This window comes from Capricornis sumatraensis, chromosome 8, assembly GCF_032405125.1.
Source record: "Capricornis sumatraensis isolate serow.1 chromosome 8, serow.2, whole genome shotgun sequence".
Lineage (NCBI taxonomy): Eukaryota > Metazoa > Chordata > Mammalia > Artiodactyla > Bovidae > Capricornis > Capricornis sumatraensis.
The window spans coordinates 33,169,454-33,188,112 of NC_091076.1; the positions used below are offsets into that span (position 1 = coordinate 33,169,454).

Genomic DNA, 18,659 nt, shown 5'->3' on the forward strand with positions numbered 1-18,659 from the left:
CAATAATTTTATTCTTGGTTGAAGGCCAGTATGTAAAATTCAAGGAACCTTGCTTCTCAACACCAGGCATCCATTGGATGGGCCCCACAATCACCTTTGCTGTATTTGGCAGAGATATCCCAGTTGAAAAGCATTCAGTCATTTAGGTTGCCCTAAAATCCTTTCCATGAATTTTTAAACAGCAGTTGCTATCTCTTATTAAAAGCCAATTCAGTCTTTTTCTTTACAGTTTCAAAAATTAGCCTGGCTAATGAAGTCCTTCTCCAAGTTGAGGGCAAGGCTAACAGTACGATGATAAAACAGCACAGCTAGTGTTTACTGAGCTCCACTCCTGCCCACGTGCTGAACACTTCACATTCTCTACTCTACTCAGTCCTCGTGCCAGCCCTGTGAGGCAAGTTCTGTTATCACGTTCATTTTACAAGGACTCTTGAAGGGAAGGGAGGGAGGTCGGCCATTGCATTCATTAAGTGTTGGAGTTTAGATTCAAGCTCTGGCAGTCGGACCCCAGAGTGTGTGTCCCTAAGCACTGAGCATATATTTGGGGCCCGGTGCTGTGTGAGGGCTTAAGGATAAAAAGATGAAGATGGCACGGTGTTTCCCCCCTGGGATCTCGGAGCCTTTTTGGAACACACATATCTGATCGTTCAGAGACTTCTTCTTAGAGCTGCTGCTGCTGCTGCTGCTAAGTCGCTTCAGTCGTGTCCGACTCTGTGTGACCCCATAGACGACAGCTCACCAGGCTCTCCCGTCCCTGGGATTCTCCAGGCAAGAACACTGGAGTGAGTTGCCATTCCCTTCTCCAACGCATGAAAGTGAAAAGTGAAAGTGAAGCTGCTCAGTCGTGCTGACACTTAGTGACCCCATGGACTGCAGCCTACCAGGCTCCTCCATCCATGCAATTTTCCAGGCAAGAGTACTGGAATGGGTTGCCATTGCCTTCTCCTCTTCTTACAGCAGTGAGGCCTTTTTGCGAAATTAGGTCCCATCAACTTAATGTAAATGGCAAGAGTTACTTTGCCTGTGGGGAACACTCTGCAAAGATAAAACTTAACTAAGTCAGGCCTTCTCTGAAGAGAGGAAAAAAAAAAATCCAAACAAACTGACCATTTACTCCCTGAGATCAGAGGTCTGTTTTCCCCTCATTTCTCCAGAGCCTGGCACAGTATCTAGTGGGAATGGAGTTCTTAAAAGATTCTTAGGTGGCTCCAGGGTCTCTGTCGCTTCCTGCCTCAGACCATGCACCCTGGTACCCAGCAACTCAATTCTGATGGACCAGGGGCCACAGGGATGGGCAGGGTGACATGAGATGGGGCAGAAAGGGTGTATGGGAAGGGAAGGATAACAGCACGATGGCAATGTCAAAAACAGATTGAGCACTTGCGAGCAGGGAAGAAGGACACTCCAGATATATCAACTGTCTCGTTGTCAAAACCCTGCCCGCGGGGCAGTGGATGCTGTGACAAAGTCCGGGACGTGGCAGCCTCGGGACGCCACGCTTAGAGGGTCCATGTGTATTTCTAGATGCACATTTCTTCTGTTATGCCCATACACAAACACACGCACAAAGACAACAGGGAAATAGAGGAAGACCATACCTTTAACTACCCTATCCAGATAGTGCGCTTGGGAAATAAAAGACAGCACATTTAAGGTAGGATCCAGAAAGTGCAACACTGCCTGTCACACAACCATGCCAGGTGCCGAGGAGACAAAGGGGGCCACAGCCCACATGTGGGACAGACCTGCCAGGGAGAGGAAAATAAAACCAAAGACAGGACAACACGGGAGAGAAGGAGGGAGAGCAAGCACATTCTCCAGGAAGGGCCAAAAGGAACGTCAACCCACTCTGGGATCCAGGCGTTTGGAAATGTGGTCATATAAGCAAGAGGACATGTGGATAAGGAAACTGGGAGGAGGAGGAGAAGGATGGGAAGCTGCGAGAGTGGCCATGCTCCTGATCCGTCAGCTTCGCGGAAAACTAGCACTTTGTCTGCCCAGAGCACCATCCACCTTCCCTTTGCTGTGCGAGAGTGAGGAAATCCTGTCTGGACAGAGGTGCCCGCAGAAGGTTGGGGTTCAGAGACAGGCAAGATGTGAGTCATCTCTGATATGCACTATGGGACTGGGTTGAGTCTTTGGTCAAATCTACTGCTAGCCTATCTGCTTGCCACTCTTGTATTTTCCATGGACACATGCGCCCACATGAATGCAGAATGCTTGGTGTTCTAAGTGAGATGCGTCTCTCCTTTGTGCCTCTTACACAGAATGTGAGGTGCAGGTCAGTGGAGGTCACTGTGAAAGAAAAGAAACTCTGACCCCTTCTCAACTCTGATGAACTCAAAAAGGTATTTAGAATGATGTATGCTTTGTTTTCCAGCGCATACGCCATTGTTATGATCATACATCACCACTGGGGGGTTATATTCAAGCAGTGCATTATTTGGCAATCTGAGGTTTTGCTTATTTGTGAGTGTGTTAAATGTTAGTTGCTCAGCTGTGTCCGATTCTTTGCACCCCCATGGACTGTAGCCCACCAGGCTCCTCTGTCCATGGAATTCTCCAGGCAAGAATGCTGAAGTGAGTTCCGTGCCCTTCTCCAGGGGATCTTCCCTACCCAGGGACTGAGCCCGAGTCTCCTGCACTGCCGGCAGATTCTTTACTGTCTGAGCCACCAAGGAACCTATTGGTGAGGATGGGTGTCAAACATGGCTCTGAAATAAGCCTGCTGTGCATATATGTGGGTGCCTGGCTGTGCGTCTGGAGCAGGGCAGACCTCTTCATCCCCAGCACACATCAGTCACCCTATCTCACCTTCCCCATTAGGCTGTGGTCACAGCCTTTGGAGGGGCTTCCCTCACATCTCCCCCTCTACAGCTCCCTCACAAGTGCTCCCAAGAAACCTGGGGAGACGGCTACCTCCTGAAGGGCTGATGTTTTCAGCTGGGCTGGCCCCTACACTTAGCTTGATTTCACACGTGAACCAGAAGTCCATAAGAGAGGGCTCAACTGCAGTGGTGAGGCCTTATCTGGAAGCCCTAGGGTTCTATAAACTGTGAGAACATTCTTACTCTCTTCATTAAAAAAAAGCATACATTTTATGTTTTCAGTCCTCTGGACAGGACAGATACTGTTGCTGTTCATCAATATATATTTGCCTCCAAAGGCTCGTGGATGAAAGGCTATGTTCTTAGTTCAAGCCTCCTTGTGGTCTGTGCTTCAAGATGAAATACGCTCCCAGAGGCTGCAGAGCCAAGTGGAAAATTGGGAAGAGGAGTTTAAACGGGTTTGCGTGCTTCCCCCTTCATTCTCAAAGATCCTGCAGAGTCCGTGAGCTGGCAGGATGTAAGGAAGAAATGCAAAGGGGAGTGGTGTACTATGCAGGACCGAACAAACAAAACTGTGAACGGACAGACGGTGGAAAACAGGATCACCCCGCATGGAAAAACAACCTCAGGAAGCGCCTCTGGAGAAGGTGAACTCTTTACTGATGCTTGGTGCTTTCGCAGCCTTCATCTTAGTCAAGCTTGTTCATCTAAGCTTGCAAAGTGATCCAAAATTGCTTAGAGACCATCTCCCGGGATACGCCATCGGAGAGCCAACATACGGGATTTCTTGGCTCAGCTGGTGTTCTTAGCTTTCTGATCTGCAGAGTTCTGTGAAGGGTCCTAATCATATATTCTGGTCATAACTCTGAACCCAGCTACAGACGAGATGGAGTGAGCCTAGACTTCTCTCAGGGGGCTGGCAAGGGTGATTCAGCTGGATGAGACGCCACTGTTGGGATCCAAATGGCTAGACAGCTGTGCAGCATCCATATGGAGGGAGCTCTCAGACCATGAAAAATGTTGTCTCCAAACTCAGTGGTAATATTGTGGCTCTGGTGATGAGTAAAGATTATATCCACTATGCAGACTAATCTCCCCAAGTTCAGGGGCTGACCTCAGAGAGCTTTTGCTCTCTCTTCTAATGTCATTTCATTTATAAGAACTATTTAGTAATAAAGTTCTCTATTAAGCATGTTTTTAGTACCTTGAACAAATGCTTACTAATTTATTAGATACAGGCAGGAATGGCAGCCAATGTATGTGACAGAGGCAGACTCAGGTTGCAATCAACATTGTGGGTTTCAGGAGACAAAAGTGGGCTCCACAAATCCTGAGATTCCTTCCCTACATAGAGACCTCAAGCCACACTGTGAATCCAAACGCTGATAACAGCCAGTCAACACCAAGTCCAAGCAACACCAAGTCCAAGGGTTCTCTGGGTGCAGAAAAGAGCTTTCTTGTCTCTACTGAAAATGAAAGTGGTAATTGGGTCTTTGAAGTCCAATGTCATTTACTTATAAAAGGCATGTGCAGAAGTCCACACTGTTGTTTCTTTCACTGTTTGAAAATCTTGGCACATATGCCCTTGAGAAGAGTTCATTAAAATTTCATTGTGATTTTAAAGCACTAACTGTAAGAAAATATGGTGTCAAGTCCCTAGGCTTGCATTATGCATGGTGGATTCAGGGTGTCCCCAGATTCCTTCATCTTTTTCTTCCAGATTTTAGGATGAAGACGATGGGAGTAGAATCATTTTCCTCTCAGACAATGATTGTCTTTTCAACACTGCACACGATTCTCAAGCTTCTGCTATATTCCTGTCACTATGCAAGAAACTGGAAACCGTGGAAGCACACAGTTATTTATAAAACAAGTTCTGGGCCTTTGACTGGAGGGAAGTCTGTGAGGTCTGAGTTCTCTTTAGTATTTCTATGACCTGCGACATGAAAGCTTCTCTCCTTTGCTTGCTTGTACCAATGGAAGTTTATAAACATTTCTCTTGAGATAATCCCAATAAGGGGCCCCTTATCAAAGGCTGTGAAGGACACAACAAGAAGCCTTTTTACTCTTATCCTCCAGGAGCCTCAGCTGACTCTAACAGTTGTATTGTGGGTACGTGTTGCTGCTGCTGCTGCTGCTAAGTCGCTTGAGTTGTGTCCGACTGTGTGACCCTAGAGACGGCAGCCCACCAGACTCCCCCGTCCTTGGGATTCTCCAGGCAAGAGCACTGGAGTGGGTTGCCATTTCCTTCTCCAATGCATGAAAGTGAAAAGTGAAAGTGAAGTTGCTCAGTCATGTCTGACTCCTAGCAACCCTATGGACTGCAGCCTACCAGGCTCCGCTATCCATGGGATTTTCCAGGCAAGAGTACTGGAATGGGTTGCCATTGCCTTCTCCGGTGGGTACGTGTTAGGTCAGATGAAACAAGGATCACTATGGTAGGTGATGACAACTGGGGTGGTTATAGTCATCTGAACTTCTTTCAGATGGATGACAGATCATCCAAGAGATACTCTTGTTGAGTTCTTGGATACGTTAATGCTCTTCTCTCTTTGGATAAAGGATCAGTGAGGAATATGTAGCCCATGGCACCCACCCTGGGAGGGACTCACAGAGCTCACTAATTGGTCTCCAGTTTGCCACTCCTATCACGTGTGGGCTGAGAGCTCCCAGGAGCATCAACTAATCAAGCTCCTCTTCTGACAATGTGGGGGCAGATCCCTGTCCATGTTCTCTTTCTCCTTGTCAGCATTTGTCTTGCAACTCCTGGGTCCTGATGTGAGAGCATGCCTTTGAGGAGGCAGAAGGCAGGAGGAGAAGGGGACAACAGAGGCTGAGATGGTTGTATGGCATCACCGACTTGATGGACATGAGTTTGAGCAAGCTCCGGGAGTTGGTGATGGACAGGGAAGCCTGGAGTGCTGTAGTTTATGGGGTCGCAAAGAGTCGGACATGACTGAGCGACTGAACTGTAAGCATAGGATTATTTCACAGATGCAGATATCTTCTGAGTGCTTGTGAGTCCTATTGCTTGAGGACTGTCTGATAACACAAAAGAAACTCAAGAGCGAGTATTCAAAAGTGGACAAAGGACTCCAGACAACTGTGTGGCCTTCTTTTATAATCCCTCTGCATTGTGAAGGCTGGCTTTGTTCACTCCAGTAATTGCATCATCGCAGTATTATTTTGATCTTTACTCCCAGAGGAGGATTTGTTTAAGAATCAGGATTTATAGGACTGGACAGCTCTCCTGAAGCCTAGTAAATAATTCTGTATATCTGGCATTTTGAACAATCACAGCTTTGGGGTCAAGGTTGGAATTTTACAAATGTAATCAGAAGCTAGCATTTCCCATATGTGTTTTGGGACTTTATATTCAAGGGAAGTGAATAAAGTAACCATCACAGACGTGATTTTAAATGTTGATGTTTTCAAAGAAACAGGAAAAATTAAACACCTTCTTAAATTTAGCTATGATTTGCAGCTTTCTCTAATGAAATAGGAGGTCAAGCCCCAGCCTTTAAAAGATCCATAAAATTCTTGGAAAAGATGTCCAAAAATATGTTTTTGATGACTCTGTCTTGACTTGAGAAATGAATCCATGTTGCATCCTACCTTAACTTCTGGACTAGGGAAACTGGGTTCCATTTACACTAGGGTGTATTAGAAACAAGTAAGTGAGAGTGAAAAGGAAAATACCCCTTTTTATTTTTAGGAGCAGGTGATGATGGATGTGCGGTCTGTGGGCAGTGGAGGAGGGGCTGGAATGCCAGTGTCCCTGCAGGCCTCCCCCAGCCCCTTGTATCCTGAGATCTGTGTTTCGTAGACAGAGAAAATGAAGTCCCCAGCGACCATGCGGTCTGCCACGGTGATTCTTCACCAAGACCTTTCTTGAAGATGCAAAGAGATGGATATTTCCTAACATAAAGAATTAAGATTCAAAATATTCTTGTTTTCTGACAAAAATATAGTCGTTAAAGAAGCCACTGCCAAATTTCCTTTCATTCTGAAACTAATCTATTTAATAAAAAAAAAAAAATCAAGTAGTTTCCATCAAAGAAAAGGTGGACCCAGATCTCCAAAAGGAGATTCTTAATTCCTGCTATACAATCTACTCTGGGAAATGTCACTGGGTTAAGAAGGTTCTTATGCTGGGGACTTGTCACAAGGAGTTCAGACTTGTCTAAACTCTTCTACCCTGGTGATTAGATAATCAAGTCATTCTTTCCTGTTTATATGGAAGGCAGGAGTGTGCAAATAAACAGCTCTGCTCTCTTTGGCGCCCACTGCATGGAGGTGACTGAATCAGCACTGTGGATCCTGGCCTTTTCTCTGCTATAAGACAAAACCACACTGCAACATAGGAACTAGCTGCGCTATAATCAACCCTCATATAATAAGGAAGCCTGATTACAAGAGAAAATTTAACATTTTAAATTTCTAACTTTTCACACCAGTAGTTTTTGCTTTTCCTAAATGATCCTCACAGGGAGTGTAGTTCCCTGGAAATAGAAGAAAGTGCTTCTTGCTGCCATTAAAGATTAAAGAGAGGCTTCTCCTTCTCCTTTCTGTTCTGAAAAGAAAAAAGAAGGCACCACCATTGTTTCCCTCCTTTGTATCTCGCACCCCCTTCCCTTCTACCGACAAGGTTACTGGAGGGTTCCTTTGGCACTACGGTGTTGAGTTTCTGGCAGGAATGCAGCTGGCCACAGGCGAGACGCACAGAGGGCAAGCTGCCATGCGGGGAGACGAGACGGGGACAAAGGAAACGCTCACCACACAATGACAGGTAATAGAATTCCGGGCCAACGTCCTTTCATCTGAGTCACTATGACTAGCCCATTGCTTCTTCAATGTCCTGTGACATTTTCTGGTATTTATGACTGTCAACCTTCCTCTTGAATCGTGTGCACTTTTACCTTGATGTATTTCTTATCTGGAGGGGAAACAGCATTTGCAATCCCAAGGTGGAATTTGCTCTTACAGAGTGACAGCTGGGTGTGCAGGGGAGGTGGGAGGGCCTGCTTTGACTTCTTGGCATCCAAACAAAGGGATGCTCTTCAAGTCGGGCCGATGATCATCCACGAGACGCTAGATGGAGCACCACCCACCCCCAAGCCCTGCCATGAATCATCCGTGACTGGATGAGGGGAGACTTTCCCTAAATCCCTCGTCCTTTGACTCAGACGAGATACTTTAATCTTATAAAAGTCTGATATCCATAAACCTTGTGCAACTTGGTGGGGTGAGCTGAGGACTCTGTAAGCAAGTGAGAGAAAACAGAGGCACTCTCTCTGGGCTCTGACTTTGGTTTTAATAAGCACAGGTCCCCTTCTGGTCTGGGAGGCTAAGAGGTCAGCCTGTCCTTAGTCATGCAGAAAAGGGAAGGTGAAGGCGGAGCCGAGTTTAAAGAAGCAGGCGGGCCTCCTGAGTGACTCGGGCCACTTCTCTTTCGGGGGTGTCCAGGGCTGTCATGAGATAGGATGACTCTGACAGAAAGAAGCCACCCAGAGGCGCATAGGGCGGTACCACGGCACGTTCTGCTATGGAAAAGCAGGCCGGGCTGCTGGCGCCGGAGGGAGCAGCTTTGCGTGCTGGCAAGAGCATTGGCTGGCAAACTAACTGTGGGACTCTGAGCGCCTCTGGAATAGGAGGGCCCAGCCTCTGGGAAGGACAAGAGCTGGAGGCCTCTGCAGAAAACCCGGGCTTTCACCGTGGCTCAGAAAACCAAGCCTCAAGTTCCCATTCTACTTAATGGTTAAGTGACTGTAGGCCTCGGGTCCCTGCAAAGAAGGGGATAATACACGTGCCTTCATGGGGTGATGGCTGGGTGTATGAAATGATGCAGTCAAAGCCCTTAGCACAGAGCTGGCTACACTGTAAATACTCAAATATCAGAAGCCATTATTATTGATGTTAATAAGTATAAGGCATTCCAGAGCCATTTATAAACAGAGCGATGGGGTGGGGGTGGACATGATCAATAAAAACTAATTTCAGGATATAAAACAGAAAGAATGAAGCTGTTAAAAAAAAAAAAACATGAAATAAGAGGGAGCTCCGTTTGTTCAAAATTCCTTCATCCCTCAAAATCTTTGGGGCTTGCCTCCCAGTTTCTGTTAGACTCAGGAGGGGACTTTCAGAGCTGGAGAGGCAGCCAGCGTCCTGCCTCCTAAAGCCATGTGCTCACCATCTGATCACAGATCCTTTCTTTAAAAAAAAAAAAAACCATGGAAGGGAAGAAGTTAAAACGTAGATACACAAACCAGTTGATTCAATAAAGACGTTTCGGTGAGTGTTCATTCCAGGATAATAAACCAAGCAAATGTCTGGCTGTGTTTAAAATCAACAAAACCAGCAGGAAAGGCAGAAAGAAGGGAATGGAGTGATCAGCTTGTTTTGAAAGCTGCCAACAGTGCTGCTTCAGCAGGGGCTAGTGCTGAGGAGCCCTCCGGAGAGGGGAAAGGAGACAAGGCAGACAGGACGGAAGCCGGGGACAGGAGTGAGGGGGAGGACCCCAGGCCTAATGGGCTGCAGATGTGGCCTGGGGCCTATGGGAAGCTTCCTCCAGGACTCCAGGCCTCTCTGGGAGTACAGGCCTAGGAGGCCCTGGTGGGAGGGGTCAGTGCTAGAACCAAGATCTCCCAACCAGACCATAAATTTGATTTAATGGGCTACATGTAATGAGCAGTACAATGTGCCAGCCTGTGCTAAGCTCTTTACCGGCATGCTTGCCCCCATTTCATAGGTGAGCAAACTGAGGCTCCGAGAGACACTTAGACCTTGCTCACAGTTGCTCAGCGGTAGAGTTATCTGCCTCATTCTTCAACCCCAGCTCCTTAACACAAAGCTGTCATCCATTTGGCCTGGGCAGAGCGAGCCCCAGGGTATGCTACCAGCTGGTCAAGACCCAGGAAATGCAGGTTGGGAGAGAAAAGGTTCCGAATCCCCTGACTGAATTCAAATCCAACTGCTGTCTAGGACAAGCTGACCATAATGTCGTCGGATGAAAGGACTCTTGGCCCAGCTCCCGCATGCGATAGGCGCTCCCCAGAGTGCCCGGCAGACGCAGCGTGCAGCCCTCCAGGGAGGCCCGGGCCCGGCCCACATACCGATGGTGCAGTGCTCGCCGTTCCAGCCCGGGCTGCACTCGCACTTGCCGTCGCGGCAGGTTCCGTGCTCCGCGCAGCGCGGGTGGCAGGCGCGCTGGTCGCAGGCCGCCCCCATCCAGCCGTCCTCGCAGCGGCACGTGCCCCCCACACAGACGCCGTGGCCCCCGCAGTCAGCAGCGCAGATCTCTGTGGGGCGGGGCGGGGCGGGGGGAGACAAAACAGGCACTGAGCAAGCTTTTCTGGGGAACAAGGGTCACACTTGGCTCCCCTCTGCTGGTCTCTGTGAGCTGTCAGGGTTCCAGAGGCTTGGGGCTAATCCCTGTGGACAAGGACCCCCTGAGAGAATAGTTCTCCCGGTGGAGGCCTGTCCCCAGCCCCTCTCCTCATCAGAACAGGATGGATTGCCTCTGCTCTCTTTGCTTCTCCCTGTGGCCAGCCTGTCCCCACTTTTGTGCTTGCCACTCCAAAAGGGACCAGCCTTCGGAACAGATGTGATGGAAAGTCAGATTTAACTGAAAACCAGTTATGTGTGAAAACAAAGCGAGGATGAGTCCCTCATCGCCAAGTCAAGTGCTTGTGGGTTTGGCTGGGGTGCGGGAAGGGTCCTGGGCTTGCGTTTCACTCCAGCCTTGACTCTAATTGAGATGGGATGAAAGAGAGGTTGGCCCTCCAGCACCCCACGGGGGTAACTCTGGGTGGCTGTTCTGGGCTTTTGCTGGGTTTATGCCTTGTCCATTTGCTCATGGCTTCACCCCAACTCCAAGCACCATTGAAATGGCCTTTCCCATTCAAAGCAATACTGGCTTGGGGGTGAGGGCAACTTCACAGCCAGAGTGGAGTTGCCCAGCCCTTCACAAAGGCCTGATTGTGAGATGGCACAACACACACACACACATGACCTGATTCACAAGCCCCTCGGGTTTGGGGCCGGTGACATCTTCACGGTTGCACAGGCAGAGGCTGTGGAGACTCTGAAAACAACTGCTTTTTAGGAAACCGGTTGAACAACTGGGGCCCTTGATGCTCTTGGCCAGGGATGTGATGGAGACCCTAATTAGATTCTGTGCCTTGTGGCCCAATGTTCTTCAAAAGAAAATCCCAACACCTTTAATTTCTTTCCAATTAGACTGACTGGCACCCGCATCAAGTTGCATTTGCCCATTACCCCTTCCAAGCTGTACTTCTGATTTCAAAGTTGCTAACAGTTTAAGTACTTTTGAAAAAGGAAGGAAAATAAAATTAGATCTCAGAGGCTCAGAACTTTCATCTTAATCTACGAGGCAATGGCTAAAATGTTCAAGTGAGAGTGAAAAAGCTGGCTTAAAATTCAACATTCAAAAATGAAGATTATGGCATCCGGACCCATCACTTCATGGCAAATGGATGGGGAAACAATGGAAACAATAAGAGACTTTAACTTCTTGGGCTCCAAAATCACTGCAGATGGTGACTGTGGCCATGAAATGAAAAGATGCCTGCTCCTTGGAAGAAAAGCTATGATCAACCTAGACAGCATATTAAAAAGCAGACATTACGGACAAAGGGTCTGTCTAGTCAAAGCTATGGTTCTTCCAGTAGTCATGTATGCATGTGAGAGGTGGAGCATAAGGAAAGTTGAGTGCCGAAGAATTGATACTTTTGAACTGTGGTGTTGGGGAAGACTCTTGAGAAGCCCTTGGACTGCAAGGAGATCAAACCAGTCCATCCTAAAGCAAATCAGTCCTGAATATTCACTGGAAGGACTGATGCCGAGGCTGAAACTCCAATACTTTGGCCACCTGATGTGAAGAGTTGATGCACTGGAAAAGACCCTGGTACTGGGAAAGATTGAAGGCAGGAGGAGAAGGGGACAACAGAGGATGAGATGGTTGGATGGCACCACTGACTCGATGGACATGAGTCTGAGCAAGCTCTGGGGGTTGGTGATGGACAGGGAAGCCTGCTGTGCTGCAGTCCATGGGGTTGCAGAGAATTGGACATGACTGAGTGACTGAACTGAACTGAAAAATACTCAAGAGTTAAAAAAAGACAACAACAGTAAGAATGTCCGTATCTGAGGTGTTCCTACACCTGACAGCTTGGCCAGCAAACTAGCTAGAGAGGGAGGGCGTGCCTACGGTACCACACCAGGTTTCCTGGCTACCCAGAGGAGAAAGAGGCTGCTGGAAAATGTGAGGAAAGAGCCCTGACCTGGAGTCACGGGATTTGGTCTCTACACCAGGTTCAGGAGCAGAAGCTTTGTGACCCTGGTCAGGTTCCTTGACTTTGCTGGTGATGCTGCCCCTCAGCATTTCTACTGCCATTCAGGGCCAGCAGAAGTGGACAATGGAAAGTGGTGTGGCAAGATCACTAACTCAAGAAAGATTTCTCAGGACAGTGATGTATGTCACTGGATATCCAAGGACTGGGTTTGCACGGTTCATGCCTGCTCAGCCACTGATCTCCTGCGTGACCTTGGGGAGGTCATCTGCCCTCTTCGGGTGTCAGCTTCCTTATCAACTGCAGGGGGAACCAGACGGCAACTGAGACTGTGGGAGTCTCTGATGTAAACATCCTCCATGTTGCACAGCCTCATCCATCCGCAGGGCTGGGCCCCTGCTCCTCTGAGAAGCTGCCCATGATTCACCTGGCGGCGGCTATCTTGCTCGATGCCTTTCCAGATGACATGGTAGACTGCTCTTCCACTTCTGTGTGTGTCACTGTCGGACGCAGGACACCCTGAGGCTGGATGAAGTCTTCTGATTGCCTCTAGGCCTAATACCCAGCATGGTTCTTGGCACAGAAAGACCCTTAATTAAGGTTTGTTGGAAACAAATCCACGCATGCCTGGGGTTACTGGTGCCAAAGAATTTAAAACAGTTCAGGTACACCCTGCTCAGCCTGGCTGACAGTCAGTCCAGGCCTGTCTGTCTGCTGTAAAAACTCCCTGAGTGAGGGTACGGCTGTGGAGCAGTGTCAGGACAGCCAGCAGTCCTCCAGGAAGGGGGATTTCTCAAGGTGTTCTTCAAGCTTCTTTCCCTTCTCGCTCCCATGGACAGTGTGTTGGACTTCCCTCAAGATGAAGGCCGACAGTCTCGGGTCCCTGGGTCTCCCCGTATCTCGAGTCTGAAATTTCTAGCCCTACGGCACAGCGCTGCAAGGACATCCACCCAGGTGCCTCCGGAGGTGGGCCTGCACTCAGGTCTGGCAGATACCTCCACCTGAGAGCTTCAGGGAAGGTCAGCTTAGCCTTTGTTTGGGTTTACTCAGCATATTTCCCAGGCGGCAGTTTATGCTGTGAAAGTAAACTGCAAACAATGCTTCTGTTCACTGAGATGTGAGCCTGGAGAGGGACAGGCTGTATGGGCCAAAGCCTAGGTGTTGGGGGCCGCGGGGCTCTTAGGGTTCATAGTCTCAGTGTTGGGGGTCATGGGGCACTTGGAGGTCACAGGGTTGAGAGCAGAAGAGGCAGGTCTTCCCCAGCATTTGAGGGTCTCACTTCAGGTCCTCACTATTGGGTAGTTCATTCTTTTACTAATTAACCTGGAGGCAGTGTGCATGGAAGACCTGAATACCTGGGATCAGGTATGACTCCAAAGCTTGTGCCTGTTGTGGAACCTCAGACAGCAGATTCAATTGCTCTGAGCTTCACTTCCTTCCTCTGCAAAATGGGAATGGTGACAGCATCCACTCCAGAGGGCCCTGATGTACAGTTTATCCTGATTCCTTTATTCTTCCAGTAACAGTCCACGCCTGCCTGCTTTGTGCCAGAGACTGTGCCTGGTGCTAGGAATACAGAGCTCCATAGGACACAGTCTCTGCCCCCAGGAGATCGCTGAGCAGAGAAAGCACAAACTGATTGCTAAGATCATCTGAGTGATTTACAGCTGGTACTCACTTTGGCACCTTTCTGCTTATGTGCAATGAATAAAGAATCCTGGATCTTAGGATCAGACAGATTTGGGATCTGTTCTTGGCTTTGTCCCTTACTGGCTGGGTAATCTTCAAGGTGCCAGTTACGCAATTCACTAAATCTCAATTTCATTTATGTAAAATGAGGATAAATAACTCCCACTTCACCAATCTTACAGGGTTGGTGTTAGATCAAATGAGATAATGTGGGGGAAAGTCACTTCTGCTTAATACCGTAACACAGGTTTCACAGTTTACAAAGCCCTCTTCACATACAGTTCCTCAATTAACTATCACTGCAATGTTGTGTGAACACCTGGCTACTATCCTTCCAAGAGGTGAGGCTCCCAAGACCCAGAGCGCATAGGGGATTCGACACGGTTGTGTGTTCCTCTGGTCCTTTCGCCTCATTCTGACAATCCTCAGCACACCGCTGCAGGACAGACGTTTCACAGATGTGGAGACTGAGTCCCAGACTGGACAGGGGCGGGCTCTCCTCCAAGCGAACCTTCTGGTTCTTCCAGAAGATGTGCCCTTGTTTCTGGCTCTGTTGCTCATCCTTTGTTACGTTCAGGTCAGACCCTGGCTGTGTGTGAAATGCAATAAGATTCTCTACGCAGGTTCCCCCATCAGTTGAGCCTACTTTTCTCCTCTGGAGATCACAGGGCTGTCCCTCCAAACAAAATGGTAAACATCCATTTACCACCAGTTTACACAAAACGTGCTGCCCTGGCACAGAGCTGAGGTTGCCTGGTGGCTAGGCACCCCTCCATCAGTCCTTTTACAAGCTGGACTGTGAGCTCTTGCACATTTTAATGGAAGGGGCCTGAACGGGGTGACCTTGATGTTTATGGGGTGCTAACTGATGGCAACGCAACCTGTCGGTGCTGAGGTTCTCCTCTGAAGATGCGCCTCCTGCCTGAGTGCAGGAGGCCCGCTGCCTCGTGGAGGGAGCAGAAGCCTGAGACACTACTTTCTCATTCAGCCGCAAAAGGTAGGCCCATTGTTATGCTTTTATGTTCATCAATTATTATTATTTTTTTCCCCTTGAAATAAAAGGAACTGCTTTGTTTTTCCTTTTCCGATTCTGCTTTGGCATTAAAGCAGATATAACTTCCCAGACTGGCTGGTGAAAACCAAATAGAATGATGTGAACGAATGTGCTTTGAGCTCTCCTGCACCTTTTATGTAATGTAAGTGGCACTTTGTGAACTTCCGCTCAGAGCTCCTACATCTCAGGTGTAAACTGCGGATGACACTGACTACTGCCGAGACTTGTTTGCTGAATTTCTTTGCTCCCAGCGGGCACTCGGGATCCAATGGTGAGCATGACAGACACGGCTCTTTCCTGACTCTAAGAAGGGACATCCTAGCATGGCAGATGCATGTAACCTAATGAAGTTAAATGAGTTAAGATGAACAGAACTGAAGCTTCTAGCATGGAGCCTGGCACACAGTCAGGGTATAAACGGCACACACATATTCGTATAAGAAAGGAAATGGGGTGTGGTGCAATGCGGTTCAGATGTGAATTCTGACTTATGTAACATATCTGACACAAGCAAGCATTTGCTAAAGGCTAGGGGACAGTCATGTGATTCACATCAGTACTTTCTGAGTAAATGCTGGAAGACTGGGGACTGGTGGAATCCTCTGATGTACTACAGGGTACGATCCACAGAGTAGACTTGGCTTCAGACTTTGGCTGCCCAGTCTCCTTGGGTTCTCATGGAGTCCTTGGGAGAAGTACTTAATCTCTCTGCATCATACTTCTCCCCCAAATGGGGACAGCAGTAATGGTCCCCTACATGGTGAGTGGTGATAACGGAAGCAAAGGGCAAATGTGTAACTGTGATATGAAATGTGCTCTGTAAACTGTGCCATGTACATCCTGTTACGCACACAACTGATTGATGGGGACCTAAGGCATCCTGTTTTTCCGGTAGTCATGTACAATTGTGAGAGTTGGACCATAAGGAAGGCTGAGTGCTGACAAATTGATGCTTTTGAATTGGGGTGCTGGAGAAGACTCTTGAGAGTCCCTTGGACAGTGAGGCAATCAAACCAGTCCATCCTAAAGGAAATCAGTCCTGAATATTCATTGGAAGGACTGATGCTGAAGCTGAAGCTCTAATACTTTGGCCACCTGATGTGAAGAGTCGACTCATTGGAAAAGACCCTGATGCTGGGAAAGATTGAAGGCAGGGGGAGAAGGAGGTGGCAGAGAATGAGATGGTTAGATAGTGTCAGTGACTCAATGGACATGAATCTGAGTAAACTTTGGGGGACAGTGAGGGACAAAGGAGCCTGGTGAGCTGCAGTCCACAGAGTTGCAAATAGTCAGATATGACTTAGCGATTGAACAACATCAACCAGACACCCAGTATCAGTGCAGCTCTGAGTCACCTGGAAGAGATGCACCTCCCTGAAGAGCAAACCAGTTTCTAGCAGTGGCCTCAAACTTTGGGTATGAAGTTACACAGCACAGTACCACCAGCCAAGACAAAACAGGCTTCAAAACCATCTATGTGTGTCACTCGGCTTCCTCTTGAAATCAGGCAGAAATCCCTAACTGTCCTAAAGTTCTCATTCCAAGTCTGTAAAGTTCTTGCTCAACTGTGCAGGGCCTTGGGGACGAACCAGGTCAGGCCCAAGAACACCTTAGCTTTTCTGCTGGGAAAAGCCACACCCAGAGCACCTCCCCTTCCCCACCCGCCCTGTGCCCTGCCTCACTGGGGTCTGTGTCTATCTTCTCTTTAGACTGGAAGCCCACCTGCCAGCAGGCTCTAGCGTTTATTCATTCTTGGGTCCCCGGCAGCAGGCACCAGACCTGGCACAGCATGTGCCTTCAATAAATATTTGCTGAAAGAACAGATGAATTAAAAAAAAAAACAAACTCATGGAAGAGACGTTATATCAGCTGGCTCAACTCTATCTCAGAGCCATATTGTACCCAATTTACTTGGTTAAATACAGTCACACAGGGGGTCAGTCTCCTTTGTATTTAACTGTCTTAGAAACTTATCTTCTCCAACCTCCGACTGGAGCTCGCACCCTTAAAGTGTCTCAGTTCTTACACGCTCACTCGCATCTTCCTTCACACCAATGGCCACACCCACCCCCTTTCTATGATGCAGAAGCAGGTGGACACATGATGAAGAGGTGAAGAGGTTGGGGAAATATATATGGTTTGGCTGTTGGTTACCTGTGCTCCAAAGTGTATACATGAGGGAAAGGCTGCCCCAGGCTCCTCTCATTAAATGTTAATCCCCATATGAACCTGGACAAAGCCTGGGACCTATCACAGCTATGTTTTAATTTGTCTGGATTTACGTTACAATCCTCTTCATTAAAATAACTGGTAAGGGAAACTGTGTCTTTCCTCCAAAGGGAGAGACTTATATATAATTTTCCTATAAAATTTCTTCCACTTGGAAAGATGCTCAAAATTGACACAAGTGGGAGAGAGAGGAGACCTCATGCAATGATCTGTGTGCCTTCTTCCTGAGCAAGGAACAGATGTAGGTGAAGCTGTCTTTAAAACTCCAGGGATGTGAAAGCAGAGCTGTGACCTCCCGGGAAGACTGTAATAAGTCTGTATTGTGAGTTTCTTAGAGTGATGTTAAGAAATTTTAGTAAGTGTTAAATAATTTTAAATGGCATCACTGACATGAGTTTGAGCAAGCTCCGGGAGTTGGTGATGGACAGGGAGACCTGGCATGGGGTCGCAAAGAGTTGGACATGACTGAGCAACTGAAATGAACTGAACTGAACTGAACTGAATTTTAAATGGTTTCCACTAGGACTTTCTGTTGCATCACTAGCTCATCTGAGTTAGTGCACAGTTTGGGGAATTTGTCTGAAATCCTGGTCCTTGAAAATTCCTTAGGGAATTTCTCATGAAGTCCTTGGATACTTTAAGTGTGTCCCTACAACTAAACAGCATTTGGGGCAAAATATAAGGGCAAATTATAGAACCACTGTTGATGGCACACAAATAATATCTCACTAAATTCTCACAACACCCCTGCAGTTACATTTGTACTCCCTTATCATCACTGAGCAAAGAGCTTGGAGAAATTAAGTGACTTGCTCAGAGGCACTTAGCTAGAATGAAAGGTGACTATGATTAACACAACTTTTTTGGTCTGTAAGCAGCAGGATCTGGTTTAGGTAAAACCTCAGATGTAATGTGACATATGTCCTTATTAATTATGTATTACATCATCAGCCCAGCTAGACTAGCAAGTCTCCGAAATCAGAATCTGAGTCTCCGTTCTCACCCTGACTCAATGTTTATTGTGTTCAGTACTCTTCCTTTCATTTGTCTCTTTAGCTGTCTTTTCAGCCTCCATTCATCTATCTGCCTGTCCATCAGCCCATCCATCTGTCCATCTACCCATCATCCAATCAGCTCTTCCGTCAACAGGCCATCTAACTGCCCATTCATCCATCAATCTTCCATCCATCCGTTCATCTATCCACCCATCCATCTATCATGTGACTTGGGCAAGTTACTCCAACTTTCTGTGCCTCAGCTTTCCCACCTTCAAAATAGAGACACCAGCATCTCAGGCTCACGTGGGGCTGAACGAGCATCATGTAATGTGCCTAACGTCACGCACACCTTTTTTTTGTAGAGCAGCAGCAGCAGTAGTGTTAGTCCCTCAGTCGTGTCCGACTTTGCGACCCCATGGACTGTAGCCTGCCAGGCTTCTCTGTCCATGGGATTCTCCAGGCAAGAATACTGGAGAGGACTGCCATTCCCTCCTCCAGAGGATCTTCCTGAACCAGGGATCAAACCTGAGTCTCCTGCATTGCAGGCAGA

At 47.9% G+C, this 18,659-nt stretch overlaps 1 protein-coding gene across 1 annotated transcript in view; it reads right to left on the reverse strand.

Moving 5' to 3' along the window:
- TENM4 (teneurin transmembrane protein 4) overlaps positions 1–18,659 on the reverse strand; it is a 439,221-nt gene that overhangs the window by 116,138 nt on the left and 304,424 nt on the right. The window contains exons 12-13 of the mRNA XM_068978818.1: positions 9,941–10,126; positions 1,599–1,625 (exon numbers count right to left, since the gene is read on the reverse strand). Coding sequence (XP_068834919.1) covers positions 1,599–1,625; positions 9,941–10,126 — 213 coding nt within the window. The remainder of the gene's footprint in view (positions 1–1,598; positions 1,626–9,940; positions 10,127–18,659) is intronic.